General features: G+C 42.4%; 2 protein-coding genes across 4 annotated transcripts in view; one reads left to right on the top strand and one right to left on the bottom strand.

Annotated features, from left to right (window-relative positions):
- Positions 1-2864: 2864 nt before the first annotated feature.
- The window catches only part of MOB3B (MOB kinase activator 3B), a 233722-nt gene continuing 209371 nt past the window's right edge, over positions 2865-27215 (top strand). For all 3 annotated transcript variants that reach the window (XR_012516608.1, XM_074394953.1, XM_039475256.2), the window contains exon 1: positions 2865-3104. The gene's annotated coding sequence lies outside the window, so the exon portion shown is untranslated. The remainder of the gene's footprint in view (positions 3105-27215) is intronic.
- Positions 7470-8249, bottom strand: IFNK (interferon kappa). Its single transcript, XM_003939746.2, has one exon. It carries the CDS (start codon positions 8247-8249, stop codon positions 7470-7472), a length of 780 nt encoding a protein of 259 aa, XP_003939795.2.

Raw genomic sequence — 27215 nt, 5'->3', positions numbered from 1 at the left:
TATAGACCAGAAGGCAGATAATTGTCCTTTATGATTCCAAACCACACTACCTTGTTCAGCTGTCACTGAAACAACTTTGAACACTGCCATACATTCTTGCCAGCTCCCGAACTCTGACCTTTCTATGCCTTAGTTCCACTTTCACAAATGGGATTGATGTAATATGCATTTCAGAGGAAATGACTATAGACATTTAGTGTCATTATAAATGTTGAGAAGTATGCTAGCAGAAAATATGCCTTAAGATCCTACGTGGATTCTTGTATGGTTTGAAATTGCTTAAAAGATATATGTGGTCTCTGGCCGGGTGCGGTGGCTAGAGCCTGTAATCCCAGCACTTTGGGAGGCCGAGGCGGGTGGATCACGAGGTCGAGAGATCGAGACCATCCTGGTCAACATGGTGAAACCCCGTCTCTACTAAAAATACAAAAAATTAGCTGGGCATGGTGGCATGTGCCTGTAATCCCAGCTACTCAGGAGGCTGAGGCAGGAGAATTGCTTGAACCCAGGAGGCGGAGGCTGCAGTGAGCCAAGATCGCGCCATTGCACTCCAGCCTGGGTAACAAGAGCGAAACTCCGTCTCAAAAAAAAAAAAAGATATATGTGGTCTCTAAAATGTATGTGTGTGTGTGTGTGTGTGTGTGTGTGTGTGTGTATATATATCTTCTTATATGCCTATATATATACTTATATATTTACAAATCTATATATATCATATATATAAATTTGCTATTGAGTTGCCATTACCTAATGCTTAGGGTAAGTCATGCACATTTGTTTCTTTTCAGTACCCAGATTTCATTAACATAAATTCTGTTATCACAGACGCTCCCATAAGCATTGAGACAATTTGTCTATCCCTGCAACTATTTAGGGTTTTGAAAACACAATGGAAGCAGGTAAGGAGGAATTATGCTTTACTCTTGGAGATTTATTAGGTACATATTTAGATTTGTGAACTCACATTGCTTAGGATGAAAGGAAGGACTCTTGAGGATGTCTGCTGTTCGTTAGTAAACTGCCTGTAACAATTGCAATTAGCACACATGAGCACAATGAACTGGGTAGTCAGACTCAGCCAAAATGAATAGAAATAGCCTCTCACCAAATTTACTTTGAGTAGCCCTTAAACTCTGAGCACTGCTGCCCAAAGCAATACGACTGGAGGTCCAAGCTTGTCAATGACTATGCAAATATGCTTTCTTCACTTTTACTCTATTGTCATCTGTCTATTATGATGTTGCTATGGTGACACCTTTCCAATATCCCTGTGCTCCTTTGGTATCCTCTATGAGGAAGTTGTAATGAAGTGGTTTGGCAAAAGAATCCTTTTGGAATTTTTTTTCATAGACTATTGAAGACCAGCATGACTTTTTTCTTATGGGAAATATATAAAGCGTGAGTTGGAAATGATGGAAATTAATCTGTACTGACTTGGACAAGGAATGCGAATGTTATTCATTCTATACCAAGCTATCTGAAAATATTCTTTTTCTGTCCCTAATTCCAGAAGATAACAAATAACATCTTAAGGGACACCGAAGCCTGTGTGTGTGTGAGTATAACACCTGCTGGGGTCTCTTAAACTCATGAGGGAGGGGCTACCCGTGGGTGGCATGAGAACTATATGCTGGAAAGAACCATGGGTGGTGACCTTGGAACACTTACCGTGTGACAGGTGTTATGCTAAGCATGTTGTATGCATTCCTTCGTTGAATGACAGCTACCTATATTATCCTCATTTTATAAGATGAGGTAACAGAGATTCAGAAAGGTTAGACTCAGCTACCATGGGTCTGTCTGACTCTAAAGTTCATCCTGTTAAAAACCGGGGCACTCTGAAAATGAGATTCCTTGGTGATGAACAGAAATATTGCTTAGTGGCTGTGTTTTTGTATCTGGCAATTTTCTCATATTTGAGTCTTACATTCACAATCGATATCTTTATATTACACAAATGACATAGAATTAGAGTGATTTAATCCAGGGTTAATATCATTAAGTCATGACTATTTATGAAACGTTTCTTAACAATATCTGAGATGACTTGATATGGCAAAAAATGTGTGTGATTTTAGGTCTCATTTCGTAGTTGGCCGCAGAAACCTCTTTTAGAGGAGGGATGCTTTCTCTTTGTATCCTAATTTCTGCTTAATATACTTCCGTACCGCTTTGAAGGGTGTCGTAAGAATGCAGGAATGCAGTACTTTGTCATTCGATATGCATTAAGAGGTGATCATATGGGGAATAGAAAAATGTGAACGATCGCATTCTTTTTCTACAGAAGGCAGGAAGCTCATATTTGATAACTCTTACTATAAACTAGAAAACGTTTTGTATGTAGTTTACCCGTAACCATTACCCTGCAAGGTAGATATTGCACCCCGCCAATTTACGGAGAATACTGAGGCTTTCAGTTTGTAGATAGACCAAGAGCATACAAATAGAGAGTGGCAGGCTGTGGGCTGGGCTTTAAAATCCATGTTGGTCCGTGACTCCCAGTGTGTTCTAGTAAACATGCTAGAATCTGAGTATTTTCCAAAGATTAATGCTCTGCTCTGGGTCAGGTAGTTCATGGTATTTTTCAAGAATCAGAAAATCCTGAAGAAGACAGACCGTCTCCCCCTCCGTAGGTGCCTTGGAAGTGGCCGTTGTGGACGCAGAGCGCATCCTTTCTGATCCGACACCTTCTTCCCCGCCCTGGCCCGAGGGTCAGTGTCTTTTCCGAAGGCTGGGAGCCCCCTTAGACCGGTCATTTCCCATCTCTGTCCGAAGGGAAGATGATCCCAAAGACGACCTTTCTCCCCTCGAGCTGCCATTCCGCAGGCGGCCGCCAGGGGTCCCCGCTCGGCGCCCCCGCGAGACAGCGGAGCGCCGGCCGGCTGCGCGGCGCGCTGGGTGCCTGCGGGGGCTGCTCCGGAGCCAGGCGCTGGCCCGTCCGCCGGTTGGCTCGCTGGGACCGCGCGCGCCGGCCGCAGAGTCCCTCGCGTGGACCGGCAAGCGACGCCCCACCTGCCCCGAGCTCACCCTCGTCCTCTCGCGCCGGCTGCGGCTGACCAGGCGGAGGGAGCCGACCGGGCCCTGGCGGGCGGAAAAACGCCACGGTGAGTAAGAACCCTCCGAGCCGGGGGAGGCGGCGCAGCCCGGTGGCTGCTCGCTCGGGCTCTCCGCCGGGCGGGCAGCGAGGTGCGGGGAGCACCTGGGCGCGGGCGCGGGCGCGGGAGGGCGCGGAAGGGCGCGGGCGGGCGCAGGAGGCGGCGGACCTGTCCCCTGCCGGCCGACCTGTCCCCTGCCGGCCGGCCGCAGGCTTCCGAGGCTGGAGTCCGCTTCGGACCCCTGCCGGCGCCCGGGCTTCGGGCCGGCTCCTCGGGCGCACTTCCCGGCAGGAACCAGGGTCGCCCACTTTCCACCCCGGGACCCGTGGCCTTGATTTAAAAACATGTAAATCACTAAGATCGTCCTCCTTTTGGGGTGCGTCTGTCTCCGAGCCCATCCCGAGCCGCGGACGCCTGCGGGGTGCGTGTTGGGCTGCGGGGTGGCGGGAAGACAAACTTTACAGAAGTGCGCCCGGGCTGGAGGACCGCGCTGGGGCGTCCTGACCCTGAGGGAGGAGTCTCGGCTCGGGGCAGCGTCGGGGAACTCCGCGCGGTCGCCGCCGGGGCTCTTGATGCCTCATGGAGGTGGGGAGTGTAGAAAGGCCGGACAAATCGCGCTTAACTTTGGGGCCAACAACTGTCAAACTTGTGGAATCCCAGCCCCTCCCTTTCCTTGAACTGGGAAAGAAGGTGAAAACCCTTCAACTTTTCTTTGATTGCCCCTTCCCACCTTCAGACCACTGCAGGGAGGGTAAAGCGCGGGCCCCTGGCGCCTGGCAAGTACCAGAGACCCTAAATCTCTCGGGAGCCCCCTCGCCCTCTTTCCCGACCCTCTCCGCTGACCCTCCCCGCAGGGACCTTGCGGCGCTGTCGACTGGGATCGTGGCAAATGGCCTTTTGTTTCTCCGCGTTTCCCCTATTGTTTGCCTTTCCAACATCTGGTGGGGCTTGGGGAGAGAAGGCAGCCCCTCTGGTCCCCCTCCTCAGCCCCCACGCCAGCTCCGGCAGGGGATCCCAGCTGGGGAAGCGGAGGAGCGGGACCCCAGCGAGGCCGCCCCACCCCGCCCTTGCGGTTAGAGGGAGGAGGGAAAGTTGTTTCTTCCCCGCCTCCGCGGCTGCCTGTGGCCCGGGGCGCATTTCTCAGATCTCAGCCCAGGCGCGCCGCAAAGGGCGCAAATCCGAGAAGGGTGCTGCTTTCGAGACAGTAGTAGCGAGTTCCGCCCCAATCCAGAGTGTCTCGTGGTTGGTTCCAGAGGATTTCAATCTCTAGCTAAAGGCGTTGGGGTTGGGCCGCTGCCAGGACAGTGGGAGGGGATATCAGGGCACCTCTGGTAGGTGGAAAGCCCAGATTCTGAGGTCCATGAGTTTCCAAGGGCTGGAGGGCAGGCTAGTCGCCAAAAAGAGAACCTAGATGCAAATAATGAGGAAACCTCATGACGTTGCCGGGAAATAGTGGTGTGGTGGCTCACTGCGGTATGAACGTGGAGTTCTGGCTTTGAGTACCACTCGAAGTTTAAATCCCAAGTCCCCTTTCTGCATTGTAGAAAAAGGACTGAGGACACAACGCAGATATGGCCAGAGCACTGTTCCCTCTTTCACGTCCCAGCAAACAAGTGGCTTAGGATGGCCCGAGTTCGCCTGTGCGTGCACCTGTTGGGTTGCAGGCGGCCCTGTTTCCCTGCGCAAGTTAGATGCTTACACGTTGTGTTCATTCTTAGTGAGTGTGGATTATTGATTAAAGAACTAGAGCAAAAGCAGTGCAGCCATTGGAGAAGGCAGGGTCCCCAGATGGTGCCCAGCGACTTGTGTTGCCTCTGAGGGGAGGCCGACTGACACTGTGTACCTGTTGGAACCTATACCTCCCCGTAGCCTTCCAGTCGACCTGCTGTTGCCAGCTTTTCCCGTGGGATCCCCAGCCAGTCCCTCTTCCAAGGGAAGCTCAGTTACACTTTCGATTCCTCCTCAACCCAGGGGAAGAAAGAGGCTTATGTGGAACACTTATGATCTATGTACCCACTCAGACGTTGTCAGTGGATACCAGGTGCTTGGTCTGCACAGTTCTGAGAGTTTTCCCTTTGCCAACTTAACAGAACTTTTGCGTTTCCATTTAACAAAAAAAGAAGCGAGACTGCTAAGCCGGGAATGTGACACACAGAGCTCTTTATCTAGTGATTTTTGGATACTATGTCATTTTACCTTACCAACGGTGGAACCAGCAACAGAAAACATTTTTGAAGTACTGAAAGGCACTTTATAAGAATTTCATTATGAAAATTATCCCCAACGAGGGATTCCTTTGAAATTTAGGAACAGCAGCAACCCAGAAGCAACAAAAATGACCAAAGTTACTCAAGAAGTACCTAAAGGCATCACTGTCTACCCCACTAAGAAAAACAGGGCAATGATAGTGGAAGCTAATCTTGTACTGTTTCTGTTAGCATTAAAAACTTCCCCCCCCAAAAAACCATCCTGGGAAAAATAAAAAATATTGATAGGTAAAAATGAATATAAAAGGGGGAGATATTATAAACAAGGTTCCAGTGAACAATCTTACTTCCTTGGAATAAATTTCTGAAGACATACCTAGGTCACAGGGGTTGATGCCTTCTCTGGGATATTTGAGCTTGCCATATTTCCCTATAGAAAAAGTCCCAGTTTACTTTCTCCACAGTTATGCACAAAGGCTCCTGTGTCCTCTACCTTACACCCCACTCACATTTTATATTATAATTCTTTTTCATTTTTGCCATACTGATGGAAGGGGAGTAGTTTGTCATCATATTTTGCATTTAAAAAATCAAGTTGGATTAAACATTTATCATATTGTCTGTAGTATTTCTTCCTTTGCCATGATGTCAGTTTGTGTCCTTGCCTTATTTTCCAGTGGAGTTGTTATCCTTTTTCTTTTGATTAGATGTGTTCTTTATAAAAGCATACCCCTGTCACACAACTGGAAAATCTATATTGACTGAAAGTGCACAGCTTTCTCAGCCATTCTCTTTTCTCCTGCATAGAAAATACTTGGCAGAACTGCCACCCTAAATGACTAAAGTAATTGACATCATTCCAGTAAAGTTAATAGAACAGGCAAAGGCTTTATTAGAGAAATTCATGAAAAGTAGCAAGGGTATATTTTCCGCTAACTAGCTTACATGTCCCAACTCCTTTACAAGCTTGTAGTACTATTTTTAATTTGGAACAACTCTGCTGATAGCTATTTTTACCAAGTGGTTTGCACTAACTCATTTTATTGTCTGATCCTTCTGCTGATAGCCTGCATACACCATGATTTACAATTTGTTCCTGTTCTTTTAAACATTTCTTCTAACTTCTTGACTGAGATTTGCCTCACTTTTATCATAAGACTTTTGGCTCTACCATTTGAGCCCTGCACTTGCAATAATCTTGAATCTGAACAGTTCAGCAGTATGCTTTTTATGGCATGAGCAGGAAATGGCTTCCAAGGGCGGAACCAGGTACCTTTCACCCTTTTTTGTGCATTTGCATAGCCGCAGTCTCTGTTAATTCTTGCTTGAAGGTAGATGGTTCTGAAATGGGGTAGAGGAGAGAGAGGAAGAGAAAATCCATTTGAGCTAAGTGGTGAATTAATACAATGAAGGGCCATACAAGAAAAGTAAATAATCTAGGTAATCTGGCTGCAAAATAACTTTTAAAAAGATAGAAGAGATTTAAGCATCAGGTATTATTGGAATAGCTAGTTAACTCACAGAACGTAGTCTTCTAACTAGGAAAATCTAATGTAAAATTGTTCCATATTATGACTCTGGACATTTTATTTCAGGCACATAAAAAACAGTGAAAGACAGATGCTGTACTATATACTTTTCTGCAGCATTCTCCATGCCTTTAGATGGAGGAGTCAAACAATATATGTCAGGAATGAAGAGTGTGCTGCATTAGAATCATGGACTCTCAAAGGCTAAATGAGAGCTTAATGGTCATCTAATTGAACCATTCCTCCAATTTCACTATGGATCTTCACTCTGTTAAAATAATGAAATACCATTCTACAAACAGCATCAATTCAAACAAACCCCAGCTGAAAAGCAAATGGGCCAGAAATGTCAACCTTTTTTCTCTGAGCAGGAGGGGAGAAAAGCAAAGGTATGGACTCTAGGGAACACATGTAAGCTCTTTGACTGTGCTGAATTTTCAAAGGATAAACAACACTGACAGCAAAACAATTAAGTTATTCAAATGTTACCATTTTGCAACATTCTCTGCTCCCTATCCTCTAGGCTTTGTCTTGGTGAAATTCACAGGTGGTACAGCAAAGCTCTTTCCAAACGGCCAAAGAAAAGAGGAAGAGAGAATAGAAGATGGAAAGGGAATCTTACTCCTTTAAACCTGTCTTTAAAACTTTCTAACAAGACTCTTGGTCTCCTTAGAGAGGCAAATGTCCCTTACGTTCCCAGGCCACCAATCCAACTGAGGCCAGGCTTGCAGAATAGCACAGTAATCCTTAGAAGATGGAGGAAGAGAAGGAGAAAGGGATTTCGGAGGGAACAGGATTTCAGTTCCCAAAAGAGCTGTGAATTTGTAAAAGTAGTACAAACATCTTCTGATTTTCACTCGGACAATCTCCCAGGCACAGTCACTGTATTTCTTTTCTTTCAGAAAATTGTCTATCCTGTTGAAATATCTCCTCAGTTCCAGGTTCCTCGGGTGGGGGACCCTGGCTTCTGAGGTTTTCATCTCATCCACTTTCATTTCTTTCATGACTTCATTTTCATTCTCCTCTTCCTCCAAGCATTGGTTCAGGTACTCTGCTTGCTGATCAAGTCCTGTTTGGATTTGTTTGAGGTGTTTCTCTTTCCAAGTGGATTTGAAGGTGTGTTGGCTGAAGATGTTAAAGGCCTGTAGGGACATTTCGTGGAAGGCCTTCCACATGTCCCTTTTCATAGGCTGGGTGTATTGTAGAAACTCTTGGGGCAACTCAAAAGCTATGTTTTCTTGTAGACATTCTATAGGAAATGAATTGCTCATACTAAGAAGTCTCAGATTTTGCCAGGTGACTCTTCTCAGGTGAACATTCAGTAAGTTACAGTCCAGAGACAGGGTGCCAGCAATGAATAGACCCACAAAGAGCTCAAGCCACAAACACTTTTGAATCATATCAGGTTTGGTGCTCATTTTTTTTTTTTCCCAAGCTAAAAAATCCAGAAGATGTGGATTTGACAATGAACAATGATGTTTGAAGTATTCCTTCCCTTTATATACGTGAGTGCCTTCAGCAGGAGGAGTTTTCTCATTCGTCATTTTATGGTTACCAAGGTTGAGAACCCCTTTCCTTTGCCTCTGAGGCTTTTTTTTTTTTAAACTTTGGGTGACTACGCTGAGTTTGGAAATGATAACTTTTTTTTTTTTTAAATGAGCAAAGTGTTATTGTGTTACCTTACATGGCTGGATGATCTATCCTAGCACTAAGGAATCATCATAACAAGACTGATGCAGGGAATTTCAGAAAGCTGAAAGCTGAGTCTATACACTCACTCACCCAACTCTATTGCATAAGAGGGAGTGAGCCTTCATGAAAATATATTTTTTGTACCTGGCGCTATAGCTAAACATCCTCTCTCATTGAGCTAACCATAGACATTGACCAAATGCCTGTGATTATTTGATTGCTGGGTCACCAGAGCCCAATATAATTTAGGTTTTTTGATTTTGTTAAAGTACGCTTCTATATTTGGATATTTTCTCTTTTTTGTGTGATTTTTCTGGATCCTCAGAAAGTTGGAGAATAAAGTTGGTCAATTTAGCATGGCACTTACTAAGTAGAAGACTAAGCTGGCTTGGTTTTCTGTTGCATTAGAAAATGTTGACATTTTCTAAATATCCTTTTCTTCAGTTAAATATATCCTGGACTTGGCCTTCCATATGTCTCTGATATCTTCCTTAAAAGTCCTGGAGTGGGCTTTATATTCGAGAATATCTTTCTGACACATTAACTTCTATCTTGTAGTATCATTTTTTTTAAGGGTAGTATTTTAAAACTTTTGCTTAATTATTATTTCTTCTTGCCTGGTTATTCTGGATTCTGTAAAGGCTTTTGTTTGCTCCTGTGTTTGTTGTGCACTGAGGAGGTATGTGAGTAGGAGGTCACCCGTTTAGCCAAGCTGATTCCTAGCTGGACCAATGTTACTGTGGTAATGATGGCTATCCATCATTTATGGTTTTTACTTTGTTTGACCAAGTAACTTTCCTCTGATTATGGTTAAGACAAATGGATTCTTTTCTCCAGTAAATTAAAATGGGTTGTCATTAAACAAACCTAGCTTATTATATCATCTTAAAAAAAAGATATACATAAATTTGCAATTAAATCATTGTAGAATGATAAATAACCACAGTTCCACAAACATGGCAGACTGAAAAGTTGGCTTAAAAAGTTCTTGTCTAGGCTGGGCGCAGTGGCTCACGCCTGTAATCCCAACACTTTGGGAGGCCGAGGTGGGTGGATCACAAGGTCAAGAGATCGAGACCATCGTGGCCAACATGATGAAACCCCGTCTCTACTAAAAATACAAAAATTAGCTGGGTGCGGTGGCACGTGTCTGTAGTCCCAGCTACATGGGAGGCTGCGGCAGGAGAATTGCTTGAATCCGGGAGGCAGAGGTTGCAGTGAGCTGAGCGCATACCACTGCACTCCAACCTGGTGACAGAGCAAGACTTTGACTCACCAAAAAAAAAAAAGTCCCTGTCTAAATCAGTTGGCTGCACCAAAGGCTAATTGTTGGTAAGTGGGATTTCTTAAAATCCTGGCTTTTGGGGTAGGTTTCCTGTGGAAAAAAGAAATTATATATGTTATTCTATATACTCTATCTACATAAATTCTGATTTCATGGACAGATTTCTTGGGGTGACCAAATTTGAAGACTATTAAGAAAACAAGCCCTTTTATATAGCATTGTAAATTGACATACCCTTCCTAGAGAGGAAAATGGTAATATGGATCAAAAGCCTTAAAAATATACATAATATTTGACTCAGCAATTCTCCCTCTAGCAATTGATTCCCCAGAAGTAATGATGATGCCCTTAAAGACTTAGCTGTAAGGAAGTTTGTCACACAAAAATGGAAAACAATCTTAATGTTCAGCAATAAACAGTTAAGTAAACCATCAGTAGAAAACATATGTGCAAGCAGTAAAAATCATGTGTGGGAATATATTTGGTCACTTGGATAGATAAATTTGTAGCTTAAAAAACAAGCTTATATTTGTATCTAGAGGCTGATACCACTTTTGGTAAATGTAGACATATGTATATACATACAGAAAAAATCTTGAAATATATATGCAAAAATTTTGAGTCATTATCTCTAACTGGAAGAATAATGGGTGGTTTTTAATTTTATATTTTTACTTACCTCGACTTTTAAAGTTTTCTATGGTCAGCAAATATTTCTTATTTAGTAAGACAAAGGCTGGGCTGGGCGCAGTGGCTCAAGCCTGTAATCCCAGCACTTTGGGAGGCTGAGGCAGCTGGATCACAAGGTCAGGAGTTCAAGACCAGACTGGCCAAGATGCTAAAACCCCGTCTCTACTAAAAGTACAAAAATTAGCTGGGCGTGGTGGCACGTGCCTGTAATCCCAGGTATTTGGGAGGCTGAGGCAGGGAGCTGCTTGAACCTTGGAGGTGGAGGTTGCAGTGATCCAAGATTGTGCCACTGCACTCCAGCCTGGACAACAGAGCAAGACTCTGTCTCAAAAAAAAAAAAAAAAAAAAAAAAAAAAGGACAAGGCTATTTTTAAAAGAAGATACATTTAAAACGAAAAAGCATTATACATCTGAAATGAGATCAGTACTACTTTATTTGTTTAAACATTTCTACTCTAGAGTATTTTGAAAGAAAATGTAGATTCTTCCTAAAGCTCAGTAGCTCAATTCTAATCAGTTGATATGAATAACATACAGTATGTGGGAATATACTATTCTTGCAGCTTATCATTAAAAATATGTTTATATTTGTATACATGTATTTATAATTACACACACACACACACACACACACACCCACACACACACACAAATGGGTTCTATAAAGTGCAAAACCTCTCTGAGGTCCATAGCTTCTTACGTACCTCATTTAATTTCTCTACCTAAAACTTCTTGAACTGTTCCAGTTAGTATAGTTATTCCCCATTTTGGGTTTTACAATGTCCTGGACTCCTTAAACATGGGTTTTAAATAATAGATAATTGTAATAATTAATACAATTGAGTCCCAGCTGAGTGCACTCCCACACTTCCCTGAAATTGCCCATGGCGCTTCGTATACTTTTCACTAGTTTGACACAGTTCAGTGATACCAACCAAGCTAAAAGATTATTCAATTGCCTTGCTACTGCGGTAGTCTGCTCACTGGTGTTGGAGATGGCTGCACGTTTGGCTATTCCTGTTCATCTTGAAGTTGTCTGTATTTTCAGCCATGCACAGTTTTGTCAGTTTTAGCCCTCTTACCCCAAATTTTCTTCCTTTACTGTAATTCTGTATTATTTTTTCATTTATCCAAAAATGTACCTTTATTGTTTACGACATCCCAGGCACTGGCCTAGGTCCTGAAGCAGGAGGAATAAAGTGTAGTGCATGATCTCAAGGAGCCTCTGGTTGAAGAAGCAGGAATGTTCTGTGTTTTAGGCAGGAGGAAAAATTCTTACGGTTTCCCAAGAGTGTGGACCTAATTCCCCCTGTTCTTTAAATGTTAATAGATGCTGATGTTGACAATGTTCATGACAAGGAAAGATGGTTGGCATGCACATCTGTCCTTCTCCCACCATTAGAATTGCCTGTCTTCTCAAATAAAAATACAGAACACTCATCTAATATTTGGGACATACCTATACTAAAAAGTCATTCACTGTTTTTATGAAATTCAGATTTAACTGGGTGTCTTTATTTTATCTGGCAATACTATCTGCCATGCAAGCTCTCACTGACCTCTCAGAACAGAGCTCAGACATGACATCCCCTGCAGAAAGCCATTCCCTTGCTACTCTTCCACCTCCTGCAGAGTTGCATTTGATTGCATTTCTCTATGCTGGCTTTACATGTGCACATGCCCATAACAACTGTGCACGCCAAAGAGGGCACCTGTCATACTAAAACGAATAGTACTCACACATACAAACATACACACATTTGTACACTCACGTATAATTACTCTGATGAGAAGCATTATTGAACGATCAGTCACTGGTCATACCACTGTTCTGTAAAGCCATGCCATCTGAATGTATCTCAAAATACAATCAGAAAATTGAAAACAATGACAGTGTAAGAAAACATTTTGACTCCTAAATTTGGCATAGGACTGCTGATGACTGCTCAGTCTGTCATCAGCAGGCTATGCACTGACATGCTAACATGGTTTCCATTATATCTGTTCTTATTTCCCTGGCATGGCTTGAAATTGTTTATACATGTTCAGGCTTTCCTCAGAGGGAAGGCTGGTTAGCAGGAGCTGCTCTCTTCAGGGAATTGTGTGGTGTCTGTGTGGATTAGGAGGTTAACTGTGTTGGACGAGGCACAATTTGACAACATGGAAATGAGACTTTTTTCTTTTTTTAGACAGTCTTGCTTTGTTGCCCAACCTAGAGTGCAGTGGCGCGATCTTGGATCTCGGCTCTCTGCAACCTCTGCCTCCCGGGTTCAAGAGATTCTCCTGCCTCAGCCTCCCCAGTAGCTGGAATTACAGATACACACTGCCACACCCAGCTAATTTTTGTATTTTTAGTAGAGATGAGGTTTCAACACATTGGCCAGGCTGGTCTTGAACTCCTGACTTTGTGATCCACCTGCCTCGGTCTCCCAAAGTACTGGGATTACAGGCGTGAGCCACTGCACCCGGCCTGAGACATTTCAGTCTGGACAAGATAGATGTGATTCAGCTGAAGGGCATTTGTCACCTATAGATAAGATTTATTGCTTTCCATGAAAAGACAAGTATTGAATCAGGGCAACATCATCCACGTTACTCAATCCTTGAATGTAAGTTGTTCCATTTGTAAGGTCATTAGGTGACTGAACCCAGTAGAGAGCCCAGGGAGGGAAGGAAGCCTTGTGTCCAGGCCTAGCCGTACTTCCCATGGGGCCTACAGAGGATGGTCCCCACGGTGTTGTGTGCAGCGATTTTATCCTCAGAACAACCCCGTCACCTCTGGCAACTTGACGTTTCACTCGTTCTCACTGCCTCAGCATTGGGATCTGCCTCATTTGGGGCCAGCTTGTCCTCTGGTCCCTTTCTTGGCTCTTCTCTTAATGATGTCCCTGATAGAGAAACTGATAGTGACTATACAGGGAATACATGGATATGTGCATGTTGTAAAAATTCAAACACTTCAGAGCGAATGAAAGCTTTGCTTAACAGCCCAGCCTCATATGTCACGCTTCTCTCCTCCCCGTGGCAACTACAATGATCGGTTTGGTATTTTCCTTGTTTGACACCTTTCTCTTTACTACGCAATATGTTCTGTGAGGGAAGGTGTAACAACTAGCTCATCTGCCTTCTCTTAAATGCCCGCAGGGAATAGGGGAGACCTGGATCATATCCATGGGTGGCAGTTGGAGGACTTGTATGTATATTTTTTAAATTGCCAAACAAGGTTATAAAAATTGTACTGTGCTTTGAGGTTGAATCCTAGAAGTATATCTTTGTGACTATATATAGGATATCATTTGGAGATAATATTAAAAATCTATATTGTCAGCCCTTTATGGATGTGAGGTCCAGGATAAATGGCTCACCAGACCTGGCCTGTGAGAGGGCCAGGCAGTCACAGCACCTGGCCCATAGTAGGTGCTCAATAATTATTTGTTGGGTGACTGAATGATAACAATGAAGCCATGTCTTAATGATAGTAAGATTATTTGGTGACTTAGCACTTTTTTGTAGGGATATGGGGAGCACAAAGTCAGATGTTGGGGATAATCGAGGCATTTACAGAATCGTAGATGACAACTTAGGTGGCCATTTGATGTCCTCTACTACTTCTGGTGCATTCTCCTTGGGATTCCCTGAGGCTGGTTATATCATAAGCACTTTTGTACCACCGCTCTAGTGATATCACACGGTTTTGTATTGCTTGCTTGATTCATATATCTTCCCCTCCAGAATAAAAATGTGTTCTTCTTAGTTTTGTATCCATGGCACATCTTACACAGTAAATGTTTGTTTAATCAAAAACTGCCATGTGATTTCTTATAGTTCTCAAATCTAATTGAGTAATGACTTGCATAGGCAAAATAGGCAAAACTGCTGAGAAGTCCTAAGACCATTCCTCTCCACCACCTCCTTTTGCCCCTTCTTTGTACATGATGCTCCCTGTAGCTGTCATTTAATCATATCAGCCTTAGAGGGGCTCTCTGGACAAACTAATATCCATTTGTCTTTTCCAGCCCAGTTGAAAATCATGCACATAGTAACTTCCTGCCCAGGAATAATTTGAGCTGTGAGAAAAGAATCCCTGATAAAAAGAAATGTAGCATGGTGGAATAAGTATTTCAGTAAATAAACATGCACCACCGGTAAAACCGACTTTCTCTTTTAGGAATACCAGAACAGCCTCCATCCATATCCTCATTTCAGTGCTAGGATTACAGGTGTGAGCCACCACACTCAGTTCTTTTGAGCCCAAATGGGGCTTTTACTTGTGAGTGATTAGTAAGAATTTCAGATGGCAGGGATGAAAGATGGATGTCACCTACCAGAATAATTCTTCTCTTTACTCAGTGAGTAGATGTGGATTTTTTCCTAGACCACATCCAAGCGTGGCTGTAGTTGGGAAGAAATGATGAGAGTACTGTGGATAGAAATGTCCTCTTCTCTTGGATAAACATTTAAAAAGGAGTTGGCGTAGTGGAGATGAAGACAGTATCTTCTTTTAATTACCATCAGCTGGCATGTGGTCATAAGGTTTCTTGATATTTCTGAAGAACAAAGAAAGGTATTGTGATAGAAAAATTTCAGTGGGCTTACTTAGCCTGGCAGAGGACTTACATGCTGCAAATTTTAGGATTTCTTAAGTGTCTGAACAATGCCTGAGGTTGTGGGTGGTATCTGGGAATAATCTTCTAGAGCAAGAGGGTGGAAGAAGTGAGGAGGGGTCTCTTTTCTTCCTGCCAACATCCCTGCCACCATGTAGCCTGAGAAGAGGCTTGGAATGGGTTTCCTGAGAGATGCTAGACTTTTCCCCATGTCTGAAATTAATTTATTTATGTACTCACTTGCTCACTTGTTTGTTTTCTTTGCTTTCCATTTTATCCCCTGTGTTTAGGACACAGTGTTTACTCAGTAAATATTTGTCAAATGAATAAATATGCATTTCAGTATTTTATCTTATGAGTATATTTTAATCTAAATTGGATATCAGATTAGTTCAGTCATTCTGCCTCTTGATAGAACTGTGTAACTTGAGCATTCTGTGCTTTATCCGTACACAAAGCTAATAAGAGTACCTATTTCAAAGGGTGATTGTGGAGATGTAAAGTGCTGAGAAAGAATCTAGTACATAGAATGTGGACGATAAATGATAGTTTCCATCGTCATCTGTTGCTTACAGTGTTAGACACAATGTTAAATTCCAGGAATACAAGTGCAAACAAGATGAATGTAGTCCCTTGCTGAGGTTCCTAGAGTCAGTGATACCTAGTCTGAATCTTAAAAGGCAAGAGTTGATGAGAGTTTGAATTGGGACAGTGATAGCAGACATCGAGAAGAAGATAAGAGCTTAGAAAGTAAGAGGTTGGCAAGTTTTGGAAATTGATTTGGGATAGGAGGTGGGGGTGAGAAGGAGGAAATAGACTAGGGAGAAGCTCAGTTTTCTAGCTGGGTATTGGGTGTGCCACCAACTGAGAGATAGTATATGGGAGAAAGAGCAGACTTAAGGGAGTAACTGGGTAGTTCTGTTATAGACAAGTTGCTGAATTGCCTGAGATAACTAAGTGGAGATGTCTATCCAGCAGTTGGATATATGGGCCTAGAGGAGAGCAGAAGACTGATGCTAGCAGGAGAGATAGATTTGAAGGTATCCACAGAAGCTGTAGGTGATAAGACTAAGAATCAGTGGGTCTGTCCAAAGAAAATATATAGGGAATGGAATGAAGTGGGTTAGTGTCAGAACCCTAAGAATCTGCTATGTTAGAGTGGGCAGCCGGAGAGGAAACTGAAGAGGATGGTCACAGGCATAAGGAGAATGAGGATGAAAGATTCTGGGTTTTTTGTTTGTTTGTTTGCTTGTTTGTTTTTTGTCTCTGCATCTTTACCCAGATGACTCCACAGAATTTTCAACATAACACTGTAATCCAGCTATTCTTAGTTAAGCTGTATTTGCCATTGTTGATCTAGATGTCATGCCCTCCTGTTGATGTGATTCTTTAAGCTCAGAAAGAAGAATTAATTCATTGAAGCCTGCGGTCAAACTCTTTGGGCTCTTTTAGTATATGCCGCCCATGAAATACATCTTACTGGCAGGCATGTATGTGTGGAGTTCTTGGCAGATGTCACCTGGACTGCAAGTTCTTCTGGTTTCTTTACTTGTGCCACTTGGGGCTGTAGGAGTTTGGGGATTTGTTTGTTTCCTAGGGTTGCCGTAACACCTTACCGTACCAAGGTGGCTTAGAACAATGGAAATTCATTCTCTCATAGTTCTAGAGTCTGGAAGTCCAAAATCAAAGTGCCATCAGAGTCATGCTCCTGCCAAAGCCTTTAAAGAAGACTCCTTCCCTACCTCTTTAGCTTCTGGTGCTTGCTGGTAGTCCTTAGTGTTCTTTGGTTTCTAGATGCATCATCTCTGCCTCCGTGTATCCTTCACTGATTCTTCATTTATCTGTGTGTCCCTTCGTGTGGCCCTTCGGTGGCCTTCTTATCAGCACACTATTTGTTACACTTAGCACCAACCCTAATCCAGGATGACATCATCTTAATTTGATTATGTTTGCGAAGAATTTTGTTTCTTTGGTTATATTTTGTTTCTTTGGTTAAATTATAGGTATTGGGGATTAGAACTTCAGTGCTTTTTTGGGGGAGACACAGTTCAATCCATGACAGGGGATATGGTACAGGGAGCCTTAATGGGGAGAGGATCTTGCAACAAACCTAGCATGTTGGCAAGAAGGGCTTGGAGACATAGAGCTAGTATGGAAGGGTTTAACCACAGGTCTTTTTTGGGCAGAAATGTGCTATATGAGTAGTTAGAGTTAGTGTTCATAAGCCTGTCAATATGGCAAGCCAGACACTGTCTTTAAATATTCTTTGGTAATAATCTGTATCGCTATTAATAATAATAAATAACTTTAACAATTATTAAGTGCCAGTGCTCTACATACATTCTCTTTAATTCTCACAGTTACTATACAATGTAGATGATACTAGCCTCAGTTTAAACAGGAAGAAATGGAAACTGAGAAATACCGAACAACTTAACCAAATTCACAGAGCTAGAAATTCACAGAATCAGAATTCAAGCCCAGGTATGTCCAAGGCCACATTGTCTTTTTACAGGACTAGGGTCCGTAGAGGGTTTGGCTTAAAATCCATTGTGTGTATCTATGCATTACTAGTCATTTTCATTCTCAAAATGATTTGAAACCATTTAAGGAAATATATGTGATACAAGAGAGGCCCGACACTGGTGGCTCACACCTGTAATCCCAGCACTTTGGGAGGCTGAGGTGGGCAGATCACAAGGTCAAGAGATTGGGACCATTCTGGCCAACATGGTAAAACCCATCTCTACTAAAAATACAAAAATCAGCTGAGTGTGGTGGTACGTGCCTGTAATCCCAGCTATTTGGGAGGCTGAGGCAGGAGAATCGCTTGAACCCAGGAGACAGAGGTTGCAGTGAACCAAGATTGCACCACTGCACTCCAGCATGGTGACAGATCAAGACTCTGTCTCTCTCTCTCTCTCTCTCTCTCTCTCTCTATATATATATATATATATATATATATATATATATATTTGTGATGCAAGAGATTAAAGAAATCAGAACTGAGGGAAAACAAGAGTAAAAATACAAGATGAAGTCAGGGGCACAGTTCAAATATAAGAATGCATGTCATAATATCCAATGTCAATAGTGTAGAGGGTTGCAAACCTCAGGGCTTCCTACAAACAGAGATAATATGATCTGTTAAAGTATTTATTGTATCCAAAAGGCCAAATGAAGCAACAACAAAACTAAGTCTTTAGGAGAAGCAAAATTTTTCTTGGTACTGAGCTCTGCGAGGAATTTCTCCTGTGGGCCTTCAAAAAGGGAGCATCGTGAGATGTCCTGAGCAAAGATCCTGCTGACTTCCTTACAGGAGTAACCACTAGCACATGCATGGAAGGGCTGATTCTTAGCAACCTCCCTCCTTGTAGGCTGAAGTCTCCTTGCCAATAGGCATGCAGTTCCTTGGCAGACATTCTGCAGAGGTCATTGGTTTTTCTTGTGTTGAGCTGCAGAAAGGAATTCAGCTGCTCTGCTGGCTTGGGATAGCATTTCTTCATCATGGCCCAAAGTGGGGAAAAGCATGGTCACACATGTTGACATTCTCCATGGTGTTCAATGTGGAAAGACTGCCCTGACATTTAACTAGCCCTTGACTAGATCCAATTCTGCATTTCCTATTATGTATACAGAGGAACTTCTGGGAAAACAATCTGTAGACACGACTCTCTTCCATTTAGTCAGAACTTGAAAACAAACTATTCTGTCAGATTGACCCAGTGCCATAAACAAAAGTGAAGTGCATGCTGGATTTCCACACTGTTGGTGGTTTGATTTGCTGTATCACCTCCAGGAAGAATAGTTCCAGATACAGGAATGTATATAGTAACCTAAGAAAGCAGCTTATGGTGGTGGTAAGTTTTTTGTTTGTTTTGTTTCATTTTTTGTTTTTGCTTATGGTCTTACTCTGCGTTGGGTTGACTTTATCTGAAAGAACTTCTTCATAAATTGGATATCTTAGAATTAAAAGCCAGGATAGTCTTATATCCCCAAATATTATAGCTAATTAAATACTGGGATATCCTCTTGTCATTTTCAATTTTGTACAATTGGGTATTTTTCCTTTAGAGTAGAACTCACTGTGTGAAAAGGGCCATATGAGTGGTCTCAGAGTTAAAGCTTCTTTATATTCCCAGGAGGGATATACTTAAGGGAGCAAAAATTGGGATTGCCCTATATACATCCCTGCCAGAAGGACTCATTGCTAAATGTGATAATACAGTTTCTCATGGATGGTTCCAGTTGTTGGGTCAAATAACCCTGAAAGTATCTACTACATGCTTATTCAACCCGTCCACCCACCCACCGACCCATCTATCCATTCATTTATCCTTTTGTCTCCAAGGAGATGATGCCTGATACAAGGTAGTAAAACAGAATGGAGGAGCTTCATGTCCTTATAGTGTGTCCAAGTCTTCAAACAAGAACAATAAAATTACACGGCTTTATAAGTGCTATGGGCCAGGTGCAGTGGCTCATGCCTGTAATCCCAGCACTTTGGGAGGCTGAGGCAGGCAGATCACAAGGTCAGGAGATTGAGACCACCCTGGCTAACACAGTAAAACATTGTCTCTACTGAAAATACAAAAAATTGGCTAGATGTGGTTGCATGCTCCTATAGTCCCAGCTACTCAGGAGGCCGAGGTAGTAGAATTGCTTGAACCCAGGAGGCAGAGGTTGCAGTGAGCTGAGATTGCGCCACTGCACTCCACCCTGGGCAACAGAGTGAGACTCTGTTAAAAAAAAAAGAAAAAGAAAAGAAAAAAAGTGCTATGAAGGAAATAAACAGGGATGAGCTAAGACCTGAAGGGTAAAGAACAGTCAGCTATGTACAAAGCTGGAAGGGAGCATTTTGGACAGAGGGAAGAGCACGTTTGCAGGCCCTGATGGACAAAACTTGGTATATTTAAGGGATACAAAGGAGATTAGTTGGGCTGGAGTGATGGGAATAGAGAGGTTGGTACCAGGATAGGTTGGGACTGGCAGACAGCAGGCTGTGGTGGAGTTCCAATTTTATTCTAAGACCAGTTAAAACATATGAAAGAGTTTCAAGTAAGAGAGTGGTATGATATGATGTGTGCTTGAAGGAGATCCTTTGGGGGGCCCTGTAGGGGGACAGTTTGGAAGAGGGCCAGAGTAGAGTGGAAGCAAGGAGGCCAGGTCGAGGGCAGATATTTCAGTAAGCCCGGTGAGAGTTGTGGTGGCTTAGATTAAAGGGGGAGCAGTCGAGATGGAAAGAATAACACTGGTATGAGACGTGTTAGTACGTTACTTAGGATATATTGGGTTCGGGTTATCATCTGTGATCACCAAAGGCGGTTTTGCAGGAGTACTATTGAGAATGTATTTAATTATGAGATCTTTATTGAATTAACATGATGGTTTTTTGGTAATCAGTAAATAATCTCATTTGGCATTCAATCTTTAACAGGATGGTCTGAAACTAGGTTAGTTCCCTTATACTTTAGCCAGTGATATAAATAATTTACTTAATTCGTCTTAGGTTGAGGTTGAGGCTTGAATTTCCCAGGTTTGGCCTGAAGCTTAAATTTCTTAGAGTATCTCCTGATGTTTTTCCTGTGTGTACACAGAACAAATGCATATTCGTATACTTTTTTTTTTTTTTTTTTAGACGGAGTTTCGCTCTTGTTACCCAGGCTGGAGTGCAATGGCACGATCCCGGCTCACCGCAACCTCCGCCTCCTGGGTTCAGGCAATTCTCCTGCCTCAGCCTCCTGAGTAGCTCGGATTACAGGCACACACCACCACGCCCAGCTAATGTTTTGTATTTTTAGTAGAGGCGGGGTTTCACCATGTTGACCAGGATGGTCTCGATCTCTCGACCTGACCTCGTGATCCACCCGCCTCGGCCTCCCAAAGTGCTGGGATTACAGGCTTGAGCCACCACGCCCAGCCCTATTCGTATACATTTTAACGTTTAGACAAATAATGAGTTTCATGATTGATTTAAACCATGGATAACTACAGTCAAATCATGGAATATAATCATATAATTATGAAGTTAAGAATCTATTATTTACTGAATATAGATGACAGTCTATAGCTGACAAGGCCAAATCTAATTTGATTTAAAAACAAAAACTCAGAAATGTCTGTCTGCACTAATGCTCTGACAGAAACTATACACCATGAAACAATGGTGTTTAATAGGGTGAATCAAGATGTGCCTGCTACTGGAGTCAAGCAATGCCAGACTTTCTTGTATCCAGGAAAACTAAATAAATGAAATGAGTTTTCTGTGCTTTAAGATTGAAACATAGAAAATTCAACCTTCAGCAATATTTTTATTAAACTTTTGACATCTCTGATGGTTTACATAGAGTAGAACCTAGTTTATAATGATATTTTAGTTGTACATTATTTAGTTATTTTATGAGCTAGTATTTGAGTCTCTGACTTGGTACACAATAATTAGATTTATTATTTCCATAAATAATCTTACAGTGTTCTGCAAAAATCTCAGGACTTCCAGATGCCCCAGACACCAGCTGTGGTAAAAAAAACCATCCAAAATTATAGGATGGCTCCAACATGATAGAAACATTCCTCATGTATACCCAGCTGAAAACCAGGGTACTTGAGCTGCAGCTGGCTCTTTTTTAAGCAGTGATCAGGGACACAGACCCTTTCCCTCTTGTGGCCCTGCCATCTTCCATGCAGCTTCCTTTATGAGGTTTGCAGGGCTTATTTTTGTCAGGCTGGAGCAAAGGGGCAAGAGCATGAAGGAGTGTTCATGGGAAGGTTACATGGTTAGGCTTAGAGGGACACACAGCACTGTCAGTCCCATGCCATTGGCTGGAACTTAGTCACATAGTCACAGCTAAGTGCAAGCGATATCAGGAAATATAGTCAGGTGCCCAGGAAGGAGAGGGAATAGTTTGGTGAACAGTTAGCCCATCTCTGATCTATTTGGAAAAGAAACAGTCTAGCAATGAGAATGGTATAAGTTGGCTCAGGGTTTGGGCTGGCATAATAGGGCACGTTACAGATGCCCAATAGAGATTTTAAAAAATCCTTCTGGAGAGAATTGGAGTTGTCAGCCATAGGCAGCTTTCTAGTGATTTCTTTTCTGAAAGAGTAGGAGAAGTACTGTTGAAATGAAGGATTTAAATTTTTTTCAGGGCTATATAAATATGAGGTAGGTGATTAATTTGTTTTTGTTTTTTTTAAAGCATACTTTCCTTGGAAGAAATCTGTTTTGGTAGGTCATGTGCTTTCTTTAAAAGGCAGAACCTATGGAGCTTGTTTCTGCAGCTCGTGCTACACTGGACACGAACCGTGCATAGAGCACAGTGTTACCAGTACATGCATGACTTCGCTTTTTCACTAACAGAATGCTGCAGGATGGATATTTTCATGCCCATTTTATGGCTGAAGAACCAAGGCTGCAGAAAGTTCCATAGCCTGGCAAAGTTCACACCGAGCTAAAGGCTGCCTGATTTTCTACTAAACCGTTATTCAAGCATAAAATAAAGTGCTCTGAGTGCCTCATTTTTTTCTTTCTTTTTTTGTCCAATGAAGATGAAAATCTTTTACCTAATAACATCACAACCATAACCTCTCAAAATAGCTTTTTTTGGGAAAGACTTTTAGAGATTTCTGGCTTCTGACAAAATGAGTTAAACACACTTGGGTCCGTTCTTATGCCTGTGGAGAGTGAGATTCTTTCCCTCTCCATGGGGCCAGTTTAGCTTCTGGAAACTGTTTATGAGTCCCTGCCACTAAATCTCACTTACAGGACCTGGCAGATATGATCCCAGGGTGTGGCTGGAATTCATTTCTGACTTCTGTGGCTAAAGGAGGAAAAAGCACTATTGCCCCTGTGAGAAGAGGCAAGAGCCAGGGACCTGCCAAGGTCTCTGCAGTAGACTTCAAGGAGTATCTCTGGATCCCCACTGTGTGGAACTTGGGGGATTGTGGCGCAGAGACAGGCTGTGGGTAGGACCAGAGCATCATGTGATTAAAAGAGAAGTTGGAGTGATTTTCAGTATTGAAAATATTGAAGCAGTACTCAAATCCATTTGCTCAACATTGGTTCCATGAAACACTGATTTGGCTAAAAGCTCCACAAAGGAAAGATTTTGTAGCTGAAGAAATTTAGAAAGCCATACATATTTAGACTTGCAGCATATGTTAGTATATGAAAAGCTTCCAATATTTTGGAGCAAGGCACCTGTTAAACTTGTCTAACCTACAATATAACAAACTTATTTGACTACATACTTTTTAAAAATCCCAATTATTAATGTCCTGAACAATTAATGTTTTGGGGAACATACTTTGTGGATCACTGATTAAATTGAGCATACAAAGAATATCATGTTAGAAAAGAAATCCAGTATCCAAATTCAGGGGGAGTACAGGGAGGATTACAGACCGGAAGATGGCACAGTTACTCTTGATCAGGGAATATAAGCAGCAACAGTGATCACATCATAATTTCAGTGTGCTCTCTAGTTTAAAACAAAAGAGAACGGGCCAGGCGCGGTGGCTCAAGCCTGTAATCCCAGCACTTTGGGAGGCCGAGGCGGGTGGATCACGAGGTCAAGAGATCGAGACCATCCTGGTCAACATGGTGAAACCCCGCCTCTACTAAAAATACAAAAAAGCAGCTGGGCATGGTGGCGCGTGCCTGTAATCCCAGCTACTCAGGAGGCTGAGGCAGGAGAATTGCCTGAACCCAGGAGGCGGAGGTTGCGGTGAGCCGAGATCGTGCCATTGCACTCCAGCCTGGGTAACAAGAGTGAAACTCTGTCTCAAAAAAAAAAAAAAAAAAGAAACATGAAAAGCTCATATATTTTAGATTGCAAAATGCCTTTTGTCCTCCTTATTTTTGTTGTCTTCCCCTTTTCTCTTTTTCTGTTACCACATCAGCTTCCTGCTTTTCACCAAATGCATCACTGAAGGTTGTAATGTTTATTCTTTTCAGAAGATGTGTTGAAATCTATTGAACACAGAAAGTTAAGGTGTGTGTTAAGTACATATTGTTACTAAAAGCTGTTAAAGAAATTTGTTGGAGGCTGAGTATAGTGGCTCATGCCTATAATCCCAGCACTTTGGGAGGGCGAGGTGGGTGGATCACCTGTGGTCAGGAGTTTGCGACTGGCCTGGGCAACATGTTGAAACCCCATCTTTACTAAAAATGCAAAAATTAGCCAGGCGTGGTGGTGCATGCCTATAATCCCAGCTACTTGGGAGGCTGAGGCAGGAGGATCACTTGAACCCAGGAGATAGAGGCTGCAGTGAGCTGAGATCATGGCACTATACTATAGCCTGGGTGACAGAGTAAGACTCCTCCCCCCAAAAAAAACCCCAAAGACCGAAAAAAACAGGCTGAGCAGGGTAGCTCATGCCTGTAATCCCAGCACTTTGGGAGGCTGAGGCAGGTGGATCACTTGAGGTCAGGAGTTCGAGGCCAACCTGGCCAAGATGGTGAAACCCTGTCTCTATTAAAAATATAAAAATTAGCCAGGTGTGGTGGTACGTGCCTATAATTCCAGCTACTCAGGAGGCTGAGGTGGGAGGATCACTGGAACACAGGAAGTGGAGGTTGAACTGGGCGGAGATCAGACCTCTGCCCTCAAGCCTGGGCAACAGAGTGAGACTCCATCTCAAATAAAAATTAATTAATTAATTAATTAATTTCTTGGGCTGATAATTTCATTTCATGCTTCTCTAAATTTGGGGAACTTGAAGTATTTGGGGAATTTCCTTCCCTCCTGCTCTTCTCTCCCTCTCTCTCTCTCTCCCTGTTTTCCTTTTTTCCTTCCTTCTTCCCTCCCTTCTTCCCCTTCTTCTTCCCCTCCTCCCTCCCTCCCTTTCTGTAGCAAATATGTGTTAATACTAAGGCTTGGCATTGGAACTATGAAAGTTACAGTATTTCTTAATGTGTGTGTATATTTATTTTTACTGAATGGAATATATTTCTCATGTGCATAATGAGCATTAAGAAAACTAAAAACATCTGTATTGGTCACTCAACAATTTTGCTGGCTTTTGTGTAGACTCAGCCCGTGGGATGGTACACTGGAGAATGGCAGGTCTGTGGCATGTGGCATGTCATCCTTTCCATAATGCCACAGCAAACATCACCAGCTGACATTGCCAGCTGACAGCAGTCAGTCTTGCTCCGCCCATACCTGGCTTTCTCCCGGTGTTCCAGACAGATCAGCTGGAATTGGAGCTGTTTGCTTTCCCTGGAATACTGGAAGGATTAGCATTTTAGGAGACCTTGGTTCTTTTCTAATGAAGTGTTGACCTTGGAAAACAGCCTCACTAAGCCCTATTTTCTTCAAATATTTAGACTGGGTAATTTACTATATTGTTTTAAGCATACACGTGAATGTTGTTTCTCTGTTTATAAGTAGCTGTCTGGGGACAAACTTAATTTAAACTTAGCATAGTTTTTCGCCTGCCTGTCTGGGACTCCATTTGATTTCCCCTTTGCTATTGAGGGTATCTGACACTTTTATCTCCCTCAATGTTTTCTTGTGTGTGAGTTAATATTTTAGTATACTTCAGTTTATTTTATTTAATTTTAGAAAAATAGCCTTCAGAGTAAGAAAGAACTAGTTTTACTTTCTTGCATTTAGTGATGTAGGTCCTTTATGAGGTCCCTTCGTTTTTTCGAGAAGTACCTCAGCCATGTTCCCAGGGAAACTGCCTCTTCACTCTCCCCCAAACCCTGCCAGGACTTGGATGGTCCCTACACGTGGATTCCTCAGCTTCTGGAGAAGCTACTGGCTTACTGGATGAAAAAGATTCTGAACAACCCTTGTGTTTTTTTTAATGTGATACTTTATAAAACCTTTTCAGTTTAGATCTTGTTATGATTTATGATTTATAGAGTATCAGTATTTAGTGCTGAGATTTCAAGAAGCTCAGTCAAAAGACAGTATGTTTTAGCCAAAAGGCATTATTCTGATATCAGCGGAATACTTTCTTCAGGAACTTGTTCACAGGATTTTAATATCCTGTGTACATATTACTGAGAAAGTCATATTTCCCAAGTGAATTCCTTTGGTGCCCCACAATGCTGCAGGATTCTTGGTTGGAGGAATTTAGCAATTCTCTATTGCTACTCTCTTCTACACATGCTAACAGGTTACTTTGAAATCTTTAAAAACATAACAAACAAACAAACAAACTCATCTGTGTGCTAAATCCATCTCAACAGAAAAATAACAGAATATTATCATTACCAATTTTGATCGCTTGAAGAACTTAAACCTACTGGATGAATGATTTCTAAGAATCACTTCAGAGATGAAAGGACATAATCGTTTTAAAAACAGTCTGTAGAACATGATCTTATTTGTAACTGGTCGTTCTCTAAAATATATTTTTTGAGCACCTGCTTTGTGCTGGGCACTTTACTACATACATGTTAAGAGATAACTGACTCATAGAGATTCTTTCGACCTGGCCACCGCAGTAGATCTGAGGGGCCTCAGCCTAACAGTCACTTTCTCCTACTGTAGGTTTTAAAACAAGCATCAAGGGACAAAGTATTCCATTAAATTTGCTGTACTGAATGCCTTTGTATAGCTGTATCCAGAAATAACCAAGGAATAACTGGAAATCCCTCATCAGAAAAATTTCCATGCCAGTGCTGGTTGCTTTAATAAGACTTGTTCTAGACCAGTTTACATTTAGGGAGCATGTGTTGTAAGCACCATCAGAAGGGTTGCAAAGTAGCGTAAGAGATGTCCAGTGAGAGAAAGTAGCCATTGTGCGCAATATGACAATAACAAGAGTGGGCTGACGAGTGAGTGCTCTGTGAATTCAGAGATACACAGAGGGTCCCACTGGCTGGGAAGAAAACAGGAAGATGGGAGTGAAGTGTGAATCGAAGATACTCATGCATTTGGATTCCAGCCCTGCCACTTGCTAGCTGTGTGTCCATGGGTGAATTTCTCACCATATGGAAGCTTCTGTTTCTTTATTGGCAAAAGAGGAATCATAACATTGACTCATAGACGCAATGATAAAAATGTAAAATGCTTAGCACAGTGTCTAAAATGTGGGATACAGTAAATGGTATCAGTCACAGCAAAACTCAGTAAATCATTTTGCTTGTCTGTAAA

Source organism: Saimiri boliviensis, chromosome 2, assembly GCF_048565385.1.
Source record: "Saimiri boliviensis isolate mSaiBol1 chromosome 2, mSaiBol1.pri, whole genome shotgun sequence".
NCBI lineage: Eukaryota > Metazoa > Chordata > Mammalia > Primates > Cebidae > Saimiri > Saimiri boliviensis.
The sequence above is the reverse complement of the archived record's forward strand: the minus strand, read 5'-3'. Positions and strand labels throughout refer to the sequence as shown.

Excerpts from the sequence above, each read along its gene's own strand:
- IFNK (XM_003939746.2), bottom strand. The coding sequence starts at position 8,249 with ATGAGCACCAAACCTGATATGATTCAAAAGTGTTTGTGGCTTGAGCTC.